General features: G+C 44.8%; 1 protein-coding gene across 1 annotated transcript in view; it reads right to left on the reverse strand.

The window, feature by feature from the left end:
- The window catches only part of EME2 (essential meiotic structure-specific endonuclease subunit 2), a 471,218-nt gene that overhangs the window by 369,964 nt on the left and 83,503 nt on the right, over nt 1-17,751 (reverse strand). Inside the window, exon 3 of the mRNA XM_044089218.1 lies at nt 4,227-4,319. Coding sequence (XP_043945153.1) covers nt 4,227-4,319 — 93 coding nt within the window. The remainder of the gene's footprint in view (nt 1-4,226; nt 4,320-17,751) is intronic.

Consider the following 17,751-nt stretch of genomic DNA (forward strand, 5'->3'; position numbering starts at 1 on the left):
CCGCATGTGCATACGACCTAGTGGTATGGCTAGAATTGCTCCTGCCATCATACCTAAGAATTTTAGAACTTCTGATGCTGGTGCTTTGTTTTTGGATATTAGAATGCAGACATGCTGACGGAGAAGACTCTTTCTACTGGAAGTCTTAGCATGGTGGTGGTGGTCTCCAGTTCTGCTCCAATAAAGATGATATGCTGCGATGGCGATACAGCAGATTTTTCTGAATTTACTGTAATGCCCAGCTGATTGCAGAGTGACAGAGTGGACTCCCTGGCTTGAATGAGTTGATGCCTGGTGGTGGGGGTAAGGAGCCAATCGTCTAGGTACGGAAACACCTGGAATCCTAAATGTCTCAGGTAAGCTGTGACCACTGCCATGCATTTGGTGAACACTCGGGGCTGTAGTGAGACCAAAGGGCAGGGCTCAAAACTAGTAATGATTGGCTCCGAGCCGGAAGTGCAGATGATCCCTGGATGGCCTGGCCATTTTTATGTGGCAGTACACATCCTGGAGATCTATCAAGCACATCCAATTGTCTTTCCCTAAGAAGGGAAGTATTGACTGAAGTGTGACCATCTGAAACTTCTCTTTCTTTACAGATTTGTTTAGTCTGCTGAGGTCCAATATAGGTCTCCAGTCCCGTCTTTTTTGGAACTAAAAAGAATCTTGAGTAAGTTCTATATCCTGTCTGGTCTGCTGGGACTGGCTGGATGACTCTCTTTCTTAGCAACATCTGGACCTCTACTGTTGCTTGTTCCCTGTAACTGGGTGGAACGTCCGGGATTTTCCTTGTCGGTGAAGGGGGTATGGCGAAAGGGATGAAGTATCCTTTGGAAATGATATTGCACCCAGTTGTCATTTGTTATTTTGAGCCAGGCATCTGGGTACAAAGATAAGCGACCCACGACTGCCTCCAGAGTAGGACAGTCTGGCCTCCTTTCAGGAGCGCTGGTAGGGCTTCCCAAAAAAGTGATCTCTGTTGCCCTGGTGTTGTGGACCCCCTCTGCCGCAAGGGCGGCATCTTCTGTTATTGCCCCCTCCTCTGCCCCTGGAGGGGTGTTCACCACATGTGTCCTGAAAGGCTCCTTGGAATTTTCGGAATCAGATTTTCCCTCCCCTTTGAACTTTAGGGTAGGGTCTGGTAGGGGTGGAAAAATGGACCCTGACAGCAGACAGAGTCTTTTCATCCTGCTCACACATGGTTAAAGCTTCCTTGACTTTAGGCCCGAAAAGGGATGAGCCATCAAAGGGGGTATTCACGAAGGATGACTTGAAAGACTCCGTGAAGGAGCACAAGCGCATCCAGGAGCATCTCCTAAGAGCAACTCCTGTACCCGCTGCCCTACTCATTCCATCAGCTGCATATGAAATGAGGCACATGGACAAGTTCACTATCAAATTGATGGTAATAAGCTGGGCGGCAACTTTGTCTGTAGCTCCTGCAGCTACTGTACCCTGAAGAGTATCTCCCAGCTCTTTAAGGAGATCTCTTTGTAGTCTGGTAAAATGGGTTAAATAGTTAAGTGAACGAAGAGCAAAAGTCACTGAACTAAACATGCGCTTCCCATATCTATCCATGATCCTGGAGTCTCTGTTAGGAGGATGGATAGACGAGGAAGTTTCAGACATTTCCTTTTTGGTGGCTGCCGCCACCACCATAGCATCAACTGGCACACCTTTTGTCAAGAAAGATTTATCTAGGGGGGCAGAAATTAACTTATTAGGCCTCCTAGGGAGAGGCTCCATAGTATCCGGAGACACCCGCGCCCTTCATGAGATCAGCTCATCGAAGGGCGGAGACACCCAAGAGGTGAAGGGCTGAGACCTGAAAGCCTTCAGGAGGACCGACTCATCCTCAGTAGGGTTGGTGGACTACCAGTCACCCGTCTGCCTAAGGATTTCCAGTATCTCAGCAAATGAGATATCCTCAGAGGGGGGCCCTTCTGGTCAGTGTCAGATGTTAATGACTCCTGAGGGGAGTCCAAGTGTTTCTCTTACACACACTCTTCCTGGGAACCTCATCAGTGTGAGCTTCTGGGGAGGTCTCGGAAGAGCATGGGCCACCCAATGGGGCTTCCTGAGGCTCTGGCTCTCTGTGCTTAGCAAGGATCTGTGAGGCAGAAGCAGACACAGGCACTTTAGGGAATGAAGAAGCCAGACCCAAAGTTGAGGATGTCTTTGGAGACATAACTCTCCATATGGCTTCGAAAGCACCTCTGCTCCAATGCGAAGTGACTGACGGATCCGAGGTAACCGTCAATACCCCCCCGGCACCGGAACAGTGGGCTCCAAGCCCAAGGTAGGAGCCGAGCTCATCCAAGCCGAAGCCCCGAGAGGCAAAGTCAGTTCGCCTATCCTCCCCGGACCTGACCAGAGAGTGTCAGCTCCTAGAGTCCTCGACCGGCGCCGAGGACGTCAGACTGAATGGAGCAGAAGACATTGGGGCAGGCGTTGGCTCCGAAGGCTCCACAATCAGCAGGTCCGACTCCTCTGGCTCCAACGGACTGGTATGGCTCAGAGAAGAAATAGATATATCTGGCATAAGGGTCTTCGGCTCCGAAGCCACCTGGGTCGGAGCCGATAATTTGGCAAAGGCTGGTGCCCGTAAAAGCTCCTGCACCACCCGATCCACATCCAAATCAGACAGGCTCACAGAAGATCGAGATGATCGGACTGATGGTACCGACTGGAGAATAGGCGATTAAAGAGTTTCGGATACCAGTTCAAAGATAGGGGACTGGCTCTGAAAGGAGAAGACAGTCCGCTCCGAAACCTGTGGAGCCGATGTCACAGACTCTCTAGAGTTTTTTGATTTTTTTGATTCTCCAGAAGTCTTGAAGGACTTTTGAGGACTTACTAGATCCATCCTGGTCACTCAAAGCCTCCTGAAAGGAAGGTTTCAACAAACCTCTATCTATAAGCTTCCTTTTTCTCTCTTGGAGAACTCTAGATGAAAAGGAATGACATATAGCACATGTCTCTTGTAAGTGCAAGGCACCCAAGCAGTGTACACAATTCACATGGAACTCTGTAACCGACATCTTCTGCCCACATTTATGGCATTTTTTAAACCATGACTTAGGGTGTTTGTCCTTGTCATCAGCCATAACAAAAATGGACACACCCAACAGCAATACAGAATAGCCTTCTAACAAAAAAACAGGCTATCTATAATCAGAGAGACACACACACACAGACACACACACACACAAGCCTTTCAAACTAAGGCTAAATAAAGTTACTGATAAGCCTTCTAATAAAAAACTGGCTAACTAACTACACACACACACACACACACACACACACACACACACACACACACACACACACACACACAAGCCTTTAAAACCAAGCCTAACTATAACTACTAACAAGCCTTTTAAATAACACACAAGCTTAATAAATGCACACCTAAGACTAATAATAATTAAATATTATTTAGGAAAAAAGTGACAAAGGGTCACTGAAAAGGCACTAGGAAACACAATATTATACTAATAACATATGTGACCAAAAGGGTCACAGAATAACAATTTAATTTTTTTAGTCAGAAATTGAAATAGAAGTTTAAATAGGCCTATGAAAAAACCGAGGAAAATCTATAATAAAGATAGCACACAGGGAAAGGAACACTACAGATAAAGCTTTAAGACCTTATCCAATTTAAATATCTAAGTATTTAAACAGTAAACTAGCAATCATTTTTGTAAATAATAAGATATAAAAGTTTTTACTGGCCCGAGCTAGCAAGAACCTCTGATCAGTTGCAGCTGCAAACTAGATCTGAGGTAACTCAGGGTGCATCATGGGATAGGGACTTGGCCTTGAGCTACTTGAAATCCTCGAGCTTTGCAGTAGGTGCCAACTCGGAGCCGAGGGATTGGCTCTGAACCCATCAGTAAAGAATGAACAGCGAGATAGAACAACTTCACATCAGCACTTATCCTCATCCCCACTAGTGGTAAGAAAGTTCAGATGGTGATCGATCCAACATTAACTATAAACTGCAGTACACTCCCCTTAAGGTCATCAAATCTATGTTGATTATGTGAGAAAAATTTGAGAGAACAGTGCCCACACACTTGTCATCTTAAAAAGTAAACTTCAGCAAATATTTATATATGCAGAAGTTGTCCAGGTATAGAACCCAGGGCTTGCATTCAAGGTTGTCAAAAACAAGATAGATAAAGAACATATTAATTCATAATCAATTTCTTTTGATGTACCTGTTTCAGTGAGTGCACCATTAGCAAAAAATCTCTTGGCTCCACAAGCACCAGAATTTGGTCTTCCTCCACAGATTTCCATGGATTACTATTCTTGAAAAGGGAAAAAAAGTAATCAGCATGCACAGTGTAAATGATGGTCTCTGGCAGACAGCAAACCAATCCCCCACACCTCATACACTTAAAAACATTTTTTTCCCAGTGATACATTTCTTCTGTGATGGGTCCATGAATCAGTGCTTGTGGACTACTGTGTACATTTCAACTTGTATACATATTAGAATATACTAAAACACTAAAATAAATCATACAGCATGCACTGCAATGAATCATCAGAACATACAGTTATAATTACAATTCAATTTCTAAGTGAAATTCAACAGAATGCAAGCATTTCATTAATCACTAAAGGAATGAGCAATAGTTTTCTGCTGTCAAATGTATTTAGTCGTGCTTCAATGAATATTCTGAAAGAACAACCGGATTCATTTAAACTGCCTCAAAATTATACTTTTCTGGCCTGGTTCAGTAATGCAGACGTGCAGAGCCCCGACTGTGACCCAGCAACCAGGTTTCAAATAGTAGCCTCAGCAATAGAGGAGTCGATAGGAAGGAAAAGGGTTGAAGGGGCTTGGCCTGCTTGCCTCTCATGGGGTCTCACAAAGGAGGTGTAATTTCTTCAGTGGAGAGAAGGGAACCTCCTCCCATGTGCGGAAGTTGACGGGCAGGGATGCTTGCTGGCAATGTCTCTTGTGGAAGTGAGGGACATCCAGCAAAGACAGACTACTGAATGCCCCCTTCTCTTGCAATGCCATGTGGATGAAGGGATGTAGGGCAGGAAAACAAAACCAACAGCCTCCGATGGCTGAATGTTGGCCCCTCTTGGCCAACTCTTACACTTAGTGATGAGGCAATGAATGGATAAATGACCGGGAAGGAACTGATTGGCACACAGTGAGGGTAAAAATGAGCACTTCTGCAATATTACTCTTCCACCAGTTTTTACCTAGGCTTTCTCTTCATCTCTTTCTAACCTCATGGGTTTATTTTATTACTTCAAGGATAAACAAACTGAACCAAAGACTCTTTTCTGGCTTCATAACATTAAGGGAAAAATAAGCATATTATAATAAATTATGTGATCAAACATCATATATATAAGCACATTCCTCATCAGTTCTTTTCAAGAGAAAACCTGAAAGATCATACACCCTGAAGTTTGAGGATCTAATTAACACTGAAGAGGATATACAACTGGCCTGAACAATGATGAATATCTTTGCTTGGCTTGAGAATATCTTGCAATGTTCTGGTTCCTGTATGAAGAGGAAATATTTTAGGGACACTTATTAAAGCAAAATAGGATGCTATGAATTTTTAAAGAAAGATACAGAAGAGCATAAGGTGTTTAACTTTTAAAATTAAGTGACCTGTGAAGGGCATGGCAATGTTCAAGACACAGCAGTTTAAAAATAAGAAGCTACTGATAACTTTGCCTTGAAATGGGAAGGGAGATGGTGCACGTTCTCTCCATGAAGATGTGGCAATGTTTCCTTCTATGTGGACCATTAATGAAATTAAGCACTTTATTCAAGGCTATGTGAAATTCGTGAATTAAATAAATCTACTTTCAGCAGCAGCCTGTATTCCATAACAGGAATATGGATGCTTTTATCAACTACAGACATCTCTTCAACTGTTAAGGAATAAAAAACTGAAAGTACTGAGTTATGCTTCAGTGTTAGAAACCATCTTCCAACATACTCAGAGGACATTAAAGAGGGAGGAAGTCAAACTCAGAGATATTTAAATAAGTTACAATCTGAATGTAGTGCCCAGCATGGCAAGTACCGAAAAAATATTAACGGGAGAACGTCTTTAGTACTTACTGGCAAAGAGCACACATTCATTTTTTTGGAATTTTACAAGCAACCCTTTTTATTGCAACTTAGTAAATCCTTGGGAAGATTAAATGGTGTTTTTTTTTTTTATTATTTATTCCAATAATATTAAATTCTCTGATTCACAGTACAAGATAATTGGAATACATTAGTACACTAACTGTAGGTAGGGAAATGGAGCTATTGCTAATAAAACTACAAAAAGTAGGGACCTTAGCACTTCTTGCATTAAAAAAGATTTTAAAGGTGGGGATAAGATAAAAGGGGTCACCTATCTTCACCTTGATGGTTTTACTCTCCAAACAGTCTTGAAATCAATGTGCATCTCTAAAATTAATAGTACTGAATATTATTTCACAGCACAAATGCAAATGTTTTTATTACGTCCACATACACAACTCATAAGGAAACTAAAATCCACCTCCCTATTGAAATTCTGACATGTTTGAGAAAAAGACTGAAAATTTAGTAGAAAAGTGAAAATGAATGCTGAGCATCACTGCCCCCCCCCCCACACACACACACACACACATACATTATTTAACTCCAAGACTGTCATACCTTGGAGAAAAGGAATAATTATGAAAAATAGATGTATTGGAGTTAGTGTATGTAAGTCTGGATTTTCAACCATTCAGTACCATACTTTGAAATGGTACTCAGTATTATGGGTCTCAAACTTTCAAAGGTTGCCCAAGACACTTTTCAGTATAGATGTGATCTGACAAATTCAACAGGCCAGAGGCAGTACAGTCACCCATTCTGAAGTCATGCTTTTTAAAGACATATTATAGAAATAAATCAAATATTGCTACAATAAAAAAAATGTAATGCTTAATAAAACTGAAAACATACGTTTAACCTACCCATAGATCTCCTCAGTCATATCTAATGGCAAAGTTTGAATGAGCTAATGAGTACATTTATTTATTGACATTTGTTAACTGGGTTGGTCCAACTGGGCTTGTGGCCCATTTTCAGTGGAGACCAGAGGAGAAAAGCTCCATACAAAGACAGTTTACAGATAATCAAACATTTGAATCAAAAGTATAAGTATCAGTTATACATAAAAGTTAGAAACACAAAAAGAAAATCATATTTTACAGTGTAACAATATATTTACAAGTATACATTTATTCATTCAGTATTGCTTTTAGAGTTTAGTAAGTATCCACAGTAGAGGAGTACTTAGCTGTAAGGGGAGGAACAGAAGAAGTAAAAATAGTAGGGGAGAGGTGAGCTTAAGCCGGGGCTTGACAAAGACAAATCTTTGAGTTAAGAAGAAGTTTTAGCTTTTCTTTAAAGTGGGATGGGTGAATGATGGTACAAATGTCTCTTGGAAGTTTGTTCCAGGCTTGGGCAACGGAGTGTTTATATAGGAGTTTACCTACTGTTTTTTTGAGTTGGTAGATGTTTAGTAGTTGTTAGTTACAGGTACGGAGAGTCCATGGAGGGGTATAGATAGAGATGAAGCAAGACAGAGCAGGGCAGGATGAAGGTTTATAAAGAATGGAGTGCAGCATTTGAAGTTGGGATAGCAGAAGTAGATGGCGGGAGTTCTAGCCAGTGGAGAGAAATTAGGGCAAGGCAGTGACGTTCATTAAATAGAGAGTTTGTAATAAATCTAGCATCTTATAGTAAGTTTTGCTGTAGCTTGTTTAAGGTTGTAGTTTGAATGTTGATGAGCACAGGGGCAGCATAAAGAATGGTGGGGCAGAGAAAAGCTTGTGCAAGGGACAGTCTGGCATTTGCAGTTAGAAATTTTCTGTTACGATACACTAAGCCAAGTTTCTGGTGTGTCTTTTTGATACATTGGAGGATGTGTAAGTTGAATCTGAGTTCATCATCAATGATGACCCCCAGGAGTTTGGTGTGACCTTCAGGTTGGATAGTAGTGTTATTACAGGAAGTGATAGCAAAGTGGATTTGTGGTGAGTAAGAGATCGGGGGGAGAAATGATAAGAGTTTGGTCTTGTTAGGGTTAAGGATGAGAAGATTACTGGATAACCACTGTTGTGTAGATAGGAAGGCTTGTTGACTAAGAGAGTACAGTTCGGAGATATTGTCTGAGATAGCGAGGAGAGTTGAGTCATCAGCATATTGGATGAGGCAGGATTGTTTACAAGATGTGTACAGATCACTGGTAAAGACATTAAACAGGAGGGGACCCAGGATGGAACCTTGTGGAACCCCAGTTGGGGCAGGTAAGAATGGAGAAGAGGAAAAAAGCCATTTAATAGATTGCTGCATGCAGGAAAAGTAACTAGAGAACCAGGCAAGGGCGGAAGTAGATAGATTGAGATTTGCAAGTTTAGACAGCAGTCGGGGATGGGAGACAGTATCAAAGGCTTTGGAAAGGTCAAGGAAGAGACATGATATGAGTTTGTTATTATATAGGGCCTCAGCAATGATGTGTGTGAAGGATAAGACAGCAGTAGTCATGCTGTGGTTGGGATAGAAACCATGTCGAGTGGGAGTGAGGAGGTTATGCTGGAGGAAGTAGCTGAGCAGTTGTGTGTGAATGCATTTTACGAGAATCTTAGAGAGTGGGGGATAGGATAGCTATGGGTAGGTAGTTAGATGGGTCAGTAGAGTTACCACCTTTGTGCAGGGGAATAGTGAAAAAGGATTTCCAAAGGGTAAGGACAGTGGACTCCTGAATAGATCGATTGATTAGTATAGATACTGAATAGGCAATGGAGTCTGCAACAAGTTTTAGAAAGGCAGGAGGTAGCTTGTCTGTGGAGAAAAAGAGCAGGGTTTAAGCTTTTGAAGAAGAGATCTGATGTAGGAAGTAGGAACAGGATGTAAAGAGAATAGATGATTGCTGGATGGATTGGGGGTGTGTGGGCAGAGAGGTAGTGTTACAGTTTGATGGTATGAATGTCTGAATGGTGGCAAAGTGTTTATTGAGGAGAGTAGCAGTTTCCAGAGGGAATGTGTTAGGGTAAGGACAGGGGTTTGAGGGGTAGACTGGAGAGAGAATTCTATTCATAGTAGACCAAAACATCCGAGTTTAGTATTGCCATTGAGTTGGGCAGAGTTATAGAAGGACTTTTTGTCATTATTGGTTTGCCTTTTAGTAAGATTTCTAAGGGGTCTATAATTATGGAACAGAGGTAATTCTTTTGTTTTGATCCAGGCTTTCTGAGCTTTATCTCGTTTGAACATAAGGGACTTAGTTTTGTTGGAAAGCCAGGGAGCATATAAGGGACTTAAGTTTTGTTGGAAAGCCAGGGAGCATAACTGGATTTTATTCTGATCTTCCTAGAGGGAGCAAGGGAATTTATATTGTATTTAGGAAGACAGTATTGAACATATTGACTGCATCATTGAGAGGGATTTGTTTAAAGATGGACCAGTCAGTGGTAGATAGAATAGAGTTGAATTGGACTATGTTAAAGTTTGAGGGTTTATGGCATTCTCTATAAAGGTGGGGTTTGGGAGGTTGGGTGGTGTATCTAAGGACAGAGGTGGGGAGGTGGTCGCTGAGTTGGTCTGGTAGGGTATTGGGTTGTGGTAATGGTGAAGGGAGTTGGTGAGTATTCAGTCAATTATAGAGCTGGAAGTTGAGTTTTTATGGAGCTGGGTGGGGGGAAATATCAACTGGTAAAAACTATGCAGGTTGATGCTTAGTTGTGGAGAGTCAGTTTTAAGTTTGGACCAATCTAGGTTTTCATCACCTAAGTTGAGGGTTTCATATGGTATGCTGAGGGAGAACCATGACAGGATATTCTCTAAGGTGGACAAGTTGTTCCCAGGAGGGATATAAATGGAAGCAACAGCTAGATTTTTTGTGGGGGTTAAGGTGATAGTTTATGATGATAAGTTCAGATGGGTGAACATCTGGGATGGGTGTGGGGAAGAGTGAGAGGTTGAGACTATTAGAGTGGAGGATGGCAACACCACCTACTTTTTTTGGGAATCTATCACAGTGATAGATACTGTAGCCTGGTGGGAGAATTTCATTATTAGTGATATGTGGCTTAAGCCAGGTTTCTGATAAGGAAAGGATGCGAGGGGTTGTATGGGCTATCCAGGCATGAAACTCAGTAATTTTGTTCATTAGACGTTGAATATTTAGAGAGTATACAGACAGGGGCTTGGACATGGATAAGTTTAGTGTAAGTGCCTGGGGATGGTTAAAGGTGTTAGGAGAAGTAGGGTGGGTAGAACATAAGGGGGGTATTTGTCTGAGGGCAAAGGAAGAGGGGCCAGGGTTGAGGTGGATGTCACCAGATAAGAGTAAGTTTTAAGTGGGGGGAGTATAGTAGGATATAAATGTAGTTTGAATAACTTTTAGTTATGTACTTACCATAACTTTAGATGTTTGGGATCCATCTCGCCTACATTCTGTACTGATGGGCTCGGAGCCGGTCCTCAGCTCTGACTCGGCACGCTATGCTATAGAGTGAAGCCTCTTATTGGCTGAGCTATTCTCTATCCCAGGATGCACCACCACTAATCCCCCAGATCTTGTTTGTCCGCATTCATGCACACACACATAACTGTTTATATAACATTGCCAGATGTTTCAAGATGAAACAATAGAATTCGGACCGTCCGATCTCTTCTGATCTCCAAGGCAGGGGGAAGGAGGGTGGTTATTAGAATGTAGAGATGGATCCCAAACATCTAAAGTTATGGTAAGTACATAACTAAAAGATGTTATGTGATCCTATCTCGCCTACATTCTGTACTGATGGGACAGTGTCCCTAGCACCTAATTCCTGGGTGGCTCACTGGAAAACACTCCTGAGCACTGTGGAACCAAATGAAGCTCGCCCCCGAGATGCCACATCCAATTTGTAGTGGGAAATGAAGGTGTGCGGGGAAGACCACGTAGCCGCAGCACAAATGTCACTAATGGCAAGCTTAGAATGGAATGCTATTGAAGTAGCCATAGCTCTTGTAGAGTGAGCTTTGACAGAAGTTGTAAGCTCTTTATTAGAAGAGGAATAAGCCTGACTAATACAGTCCCTGATCCATTTGGCAACAGTGACCTTTGTGACGGCTTTGCCCAATTTATTATCCGAAAAGGACACAAATAATTGATCTGTTTTCCTTGTTTGTTGGGTCCTGTCTAAATAGAAACGCAATTGCCTGTGAACAACCAATGTGTGGAAGATGTATTCCGCTTTGTTTGAGTACTTTGGAAAGAAAACTGGAAGTTCTAATGACTGTTGCAGGCAAAAACTGGAACAAACTTTAGGGACAAAGGATGGATTAGGCCTGAGGGATACTCTATCTTTGTGAAAAACCAGGTACGGTGGTTTTACAGATAGAGCTTGAAGCTCTGAAACCCTTCTGGCAGAAGTAATCGTGACCAGAAAGGCAGTTTTCCAAGAAAGAAATTTCAAATCACATGTTGCTGCCGGTTTGAAGGGGGAGGAGGTTAAGGCACGTAATACCACATCGAGATCCCACGGAGGAGCATGATGAGAAATCGGAGGTCGTAAAAGCGCAGCACCTTTCATGAAGGTTTTACACAATCTGTTGCTCATTAAAGGTGGGTTTATAGATTCATGAAAATTGGAAATAGCTGCCAATTGGACCTTGATGGTAGAGACTGAAGAACCTTGATTGAATAGGGAAGTTAGAAATTTCAGGACTTCTGATACCGGAACAGTGATGGGATCCAGACCCCGGAGTTGAGCCCAAATAGCAAATCTCTTCCATTTGCTACTATACAATTTCTTAGTGGCAGACTTGTGGGCCGATGATAAGATATGTATGACTTCCGGGTCTAAAGTATGATTCCTGACTATAGTCGGAAGAGGAGGAGCCAAGCTGTTAACTTCAAAGTGTGAAGGGACTGATGGAGTTGTCCCGACTGATGAATTAATAGGTCTGGGATCTGATCCAGGAACCATGGACCATCCAGTGCATATTTCCGAAGATAGGGGAACCATACCTGACGAGGCCAGTAAGGGGCAACTAAAATCATTTTGCTCCCCAAGTGAGACGCCTTTTGGATCACTCTGGGAAGGAGCGGAACTGGAGGGAAGGCGAATAGCAAGCCGGTGGGCCAAGGATGGGCTAATGCGTCCATAGGACTCTCCCCCGGAGCTGGAGTGAGAGAGAAGAACTTTCTGCACTTCGCGTTCAGCGGGGTTGCGAAGAGGTCGCAACAAGGAGTTCCCCATCTGCTGAAGATCTGAGTTGTCACTGCATCGTTCAGAGACCACTCGTGAGGAGAGAGAATAGTTCTGCTTAGTCTGTAGGCTATCACGTTGGACTTGCCAGGGATATGAGAGTCGCTACCAGAAAACGTCTGGTTGCCACTACCCATTCCCAAACTCTCATGGCCTCTCTGCAAAGGGGGTAGGATCTGGTCCCTCCCTGCTTGTTCAGATACCAGACTACTGACATGTTGTTGGAGTGAATGGCAATTACGCCCTGAGGGAGGTAATCGTGGAGGGCTTGTAGAGACAGAAACACCGCCCTCATTTCTAAAATGTTGATATGAAGGAGACTCTCTTCTGAATGCCATTTGCCTTGGACTGACCTGCCCAGGTAATGCCCCCCCCACCCCATCTGGGAGGCGTCCGTCGTCAATGTGGCCATAGGAGGAGGTGAACAAAGGGTCGTCCCTGATCCAGATTGGAGGGCACCAGCCACCAGCGAAGGTCCCATTTGCAAGTTTCAGTGATCCGTATGAGGTGACTGAGAGGGAGATCCTGAAAGGACCACTGTGTCGATAGGAGCCACTGGAGAATTCTCATATGCAATCTTGCTAAGGGGACTAGGAGAACAGTGGCCAACATAGAACCTTATAGCTGCAGGACCATCCTGGCTGGAGCTTTGGATCTGAGAAGCAAGGCTCGGACTTGAGCCTGTATAGTCTGTATCCTTTCTGTAGGAAGATAGACCTGCATTTGGTTTGAGTCTATCTCTACTCCGATGAACCTTATGCGCTGAGATGGCAGCAACACAGACTTTGGCCAATTGAAGGTAATTCCAAGGGAAGTGCCTAGTGATATGGTGGCTTGTAGGTTCTGCAATAGTAGACGCCTGGAGGTGGCAGTTAGGAGACAGTCGTCCAGATACGGAAACACCTGGAATCCTAGACTCCTCAGGTGAGCAGTCACGACCGCCAAACATTTGGTGAACACCCTGGGGGCTGTGGTGAGACCAAAAGGCAGTGCGCAGAACTGAAAATGACCGTCTCCCAGGCTAAAGCGCAAATGTCTCCTGGACGCCTGATCTATCAGGATGTGATAATAGGCGTCCTTGAGATCTATGGAGCACATCCAAACACCTTTCTCCAGCAGTGGGAGAATGGATTGTAAGGTGACCATTCAGAACTTGGACTTTTTGACTGATCGATTTAGGATGCGGAGATCCAAAATGGGCCTCAAGTCCCCAGTCTTTTTTGGCACTAAAAAGAACCTTGAGTAAGTCCCTAATCCGATCTGGTCTGCGGGGACCGGTTGGATGACTCCTTTTTGAAGCAGCTTTGAGATTTCTAATGCTGCGATTTCCCGTTGACTGGGTGGCGGGTCCGGGATTTTCTTGGACAGCGGTGGGGGGTGTGAAAAAGGAATGTTGTAACCTCCAGCGATGATTCGAAGCACCCATCGGTCGTGAGTGATACCTTCGCAGGCTTTTAGGTGCCTCGAAAAACGACCCCCGACTGGCTCCGGAGCTGCACAGTCGGGCAATCCTTCAGGGATTGTGGAAGGCTGAAGAGCCACGAAAGGACTCACGGTCTCCAGTGTTGTGGGGGCCTCTGGTACGGCGTCTTCCAGAAAAATTTCCCCCTCCTCTGCCTCTAGAAGGGGGATCGTCCTGCTGCGAGGGATAAGACTTCTGGGATTTACGGAACCACATTTTCCCTCCTCTTTTAGCCTTGGGGTAAGGCCGAAAGGGAGTGGAAAATCGTGCCCCTACGGCAGTCAAAGTCTTACCTTCTTGCTCGCAGCGGGTCAATGTGTCCTTTACCTTGGGTCCAAACAAAGAGGACCCATCAAAGGAAGCGTCGGCAAAGGAAGACTTAAAGGCTTCCGCAAAATGACACAGGCGGAGCCAGGCTTGCCTCCGTAGAGCAACACCCGTACCCGCCGCTCTACTCGCTCCCTCGGCTGCATATGAAATGAGCCTCATGGACGAGTTTGATATCGATGATAGCGTAGCCAACTGAGAGCCAACCGTCTGGGCCAGCTGCTCAGGTAGGTTACCCAAGAGGGTATCTGAAAGCTCCTTAATCAGATCCCTCTGAAATCTAGTGAAGTGCGTTAAATAGTTCAGGGACCTTAAGGTAAAGGCCGCTGAACTGAGGGTGTGCTTCCCGTACCGATCCATGCTCCTAGACTCCTTATTAGGAGGATGGATGGACGTCGAAGCCTCTGCTACATCTTATTGGGTAGCAGATGCCACCACCAAGGCATCTACAGCCACACCTTTGGTCAAAAACTCCTTCTCTTGGGGTGCTGATAAGAACTTATTTGGGCGAGCAGGCACCAGTTCCACAGAGACTGGATGTTCCCACGCCCTTCGACAGATCAAATCTAGGAGCTCGTCGAAGGGCGGAGACACCCAGGAGGCAGAGGGCTGAGCCCCGAAGGCCTTGAGGAACACCGACTCATCAGCGGAAGGGGGTTTGGAATGCCAGCCGCCTCGTTGTTTGAGGGCTTCCAAGATGTCTGCAAAGGAGACATCATCTGAGGACGACTTAGGGGACCCCTCCGCATCATCAAGATCGGTGTCCGACGTGAGAGACTCATCGGGGGAGTCGACGTGCTTCCTCTTGCACAGTCTTTTCCTTGGGGGTTCCTCCGAAGAAGCTTCAGAGGGACCTCCAGGAGGGGGGGAACCCCCACTGGGGGTGACCTCAGGCCCCGGGGCTCCGCTGTCCAGGGACAGGGGGACTACCAAAGATCCAGTCCCCGTGTGTAGGGAAGGTGCTGGTGAGACCGTGGAGGTAGCCAAAGAAGATTTGGCCAAAGCACTCCTCATGGCCCTGAAGGCCGGACCGCCAGAATCCTGGGAAGGTCCAACCCCCGTGGCCACAACAGCAGACGGTACCCCCGCAGCCGACACACCAAGAGGAAGGCTCGGAACCGAAAACATCGGTCCCGAAGCATCCCCCCCAGGGCCGATGGAGGAGGTCCGTGTACCGAACTCCGACTCGAGAGCCGGGGTTGGAGTAATGGTCGGGGCCGACCCGAAAACCTCCATCGGCTCCACCAGCACTGGCTCCAACGGTGCCGAGGCTGTTGGAGGAGGAACCAGAACTACAGGGTGGGCCATCGGCTCCGAAGCCAAATGGGCTGGAGCCGAAACTAATTTCTGGAATACAGGAGACTGAAACAGTCTTAGGAGCACCCTGTCGATGTCCGAATCCGACATCTTGGAAGATCGGGAAACCGACCGGGTCTGAACCGACTTCTCCATCGGCTCCAAAGGACTGGGGGACCGGCTCTGAACAGACTTGACCAGTATCGGTGCCGAGGGAGATTCCAAAACAATTTCCCTCGGTGCCGAAGAGGGCTTCGGCGCCGAAGGGGAAGAGTCTGAGCCGGCAACCCTCATCGGCTCCAAAATCAGTGGAGCCGATGAAGGTGACCCGCCTCTCGAAGCCCCAGCCATCGGCTCTAAAACCAGAGGAGTCGAGACTGGAGGCATCGAGGCAGACCGTTCCGCCCTCGGCTTCGAAGTCCGTGGAGCCGATGGAGAAGCCTGCCTAGATTTCTTAGTGGTCGGTTCCGACGGGCTGGTCAGAGCCGATGCTTTCTTTTTCTTAGCTGGAGAGGAAGAGGAAGATAAGGCCTCCTCGAAGGAGGGTTTGATAAGCCCTTTCAAGATTAATTTATTCTTCCTCTCTTGGAGAACCCTAGAGGAAAAAGCATGACACACGCTGCAAGACTCCTGTAGGTGTTTGGCGCCTAAACAGTACATGCACGAGGAGTGATCATCGGTGATGGACATTTTATAATTGCACCTCGTGCACTTCTTGAATCCTGAGGGTCTATGCTCTTTAGACATTGTAGAATACTCAGTATAGCAGAGGAAAAAAACACAGAGTATGTCACTTTACTAAAGGATTTAAACAACAATAAAAAAACTCTTCTTTTTTTTTTTTTTTTTTTTTAAACTAGCTCAAAACAAGTACAAATACAATACACGAAAGAAATAAGAGAGGGCCAAGAACCCTCTAACTTAAACAGGTACTTGACCTCTCCACAAAATAAGACAATTCACTAAGGAAAAAGGGGAAGGCCCCTCTAACTTAAACGGAAACCTTTCCCTGTTCAATCACACAAATTTAAAACAAAAAAATATTCAAAAACACATTTATACACAACGATAGCTGTTAAAACAGCTTTTGGGTAAAGATTAAGGAATTTCCTGACAGAAAAACTTTCAGAAAAAAGCACTTAGCTCAGCCAAGTTCGAGACCACGTCCTAGCTTGTAAGCGGCAAACGAGATCTGGGGGATTAGTGGTGGTGCATCCTGGGATAGAGAATAGCTCAGCCAATAAGAGGCTTCGCTCTATAGCATAGCGTGCCGAGTCGGAGCCGAAGATCAGCTCCGAGCCCATCAGTACAGAATGTAGGCGAGATAGGATCACAAAACATCTTGGGTTTAGATTTGTAAGTTGGAGGGAAGATTTGCAATCTAGACAGCTTGTGAAGACATGAGGTGGAGAGATTGAATAGGGCTGGGAGATTGTAAAAAAGGAAAGTGTTGAAAGAGTATCAAAGGAATGGAAGGTAGAAGAACATAACAGTGGATAAGGCAGGTGTGAGTGACAAGTGGATAGAGCAGAGAGAAGGAGGAGGAGAGAGAGGTGGTAATAATAAGATGTAGCATATTTGGAGGTGGCAATGGGGGTCGTGGACTGGATGTGATAGTTACTGGAAGGAAGTGATGTATGCAAAATTTGGCAGGAAGTTGTTTGTTAGTGGTTGATGGGGTAGGAAGAGGTGGGAGTGGATGGTATAAAGGAAATTGTAATGTGGGTGGGAATGGGGGTGGGGTAGGGGAGTGAAGTGAGCCCGAGTGTAGCAAGGGCAAACGGAGCGGGGTTACACCAGACAAGCTATCAGCAGAATGATTAATATGAAAGAAGTAAAGAGGAGCTGAGAAAGGTAGGTAATGCCAAGGAGTTCTGCCCACACAGTGAAGCTTTTGATAAACAGGAAATTCTGCAGACAGTAAAGATAAAGCAGAGAAATGCCAGAGTACAGCCGAGTAAGAAAGTAGAAAAGAAAAAAAATCCTAAAGGAGAAAGAAAGTAGGAGGTTATAAGGGGTCGAAGACTATGGAGACAGGGAGTCAAGTAAGTAACTAGAGTGTAGTCAATAATCCCTTCCCTGAAGGCAAAACAACATGAGGCAGAAGAGTAGCCAGAGGCATAGGTTCATAGTTAAGTACTAGGCTAGCTGCCCTTGCGGTCCATTTTAAGCCGAACCAATTAACAATTTTTGTGCTCAAAATAGTATATCCCATTCTTTCACGATGGCTGCACACTAACCAACAGCATAACTTCAGCTCTCCCGGTGTGAAAACAGAAACTGTAAAAAGAAGTGCCACTGACATTTTTTTTTCTTTAATGTAAAAATTCAGTTATTGGCTGGTAAATACACTGTCTGGATATCAGCAAAGAAGAAAGTTGGAA

Source organism: Protopterus annectens, chromosome 12.part0 (genome assembly GCF_019279795.1).
Source record: "Protopterus annectens isolate FY-2018-M chromosome 12.part0, PAN1.0, whole genome shotgun sequence".
Lineage (NCBI taxonomy): Eukaryota > Metazoa > Chordata > Ceratodontiformes > Protopteridae > Protopterus > Protopterus annectens.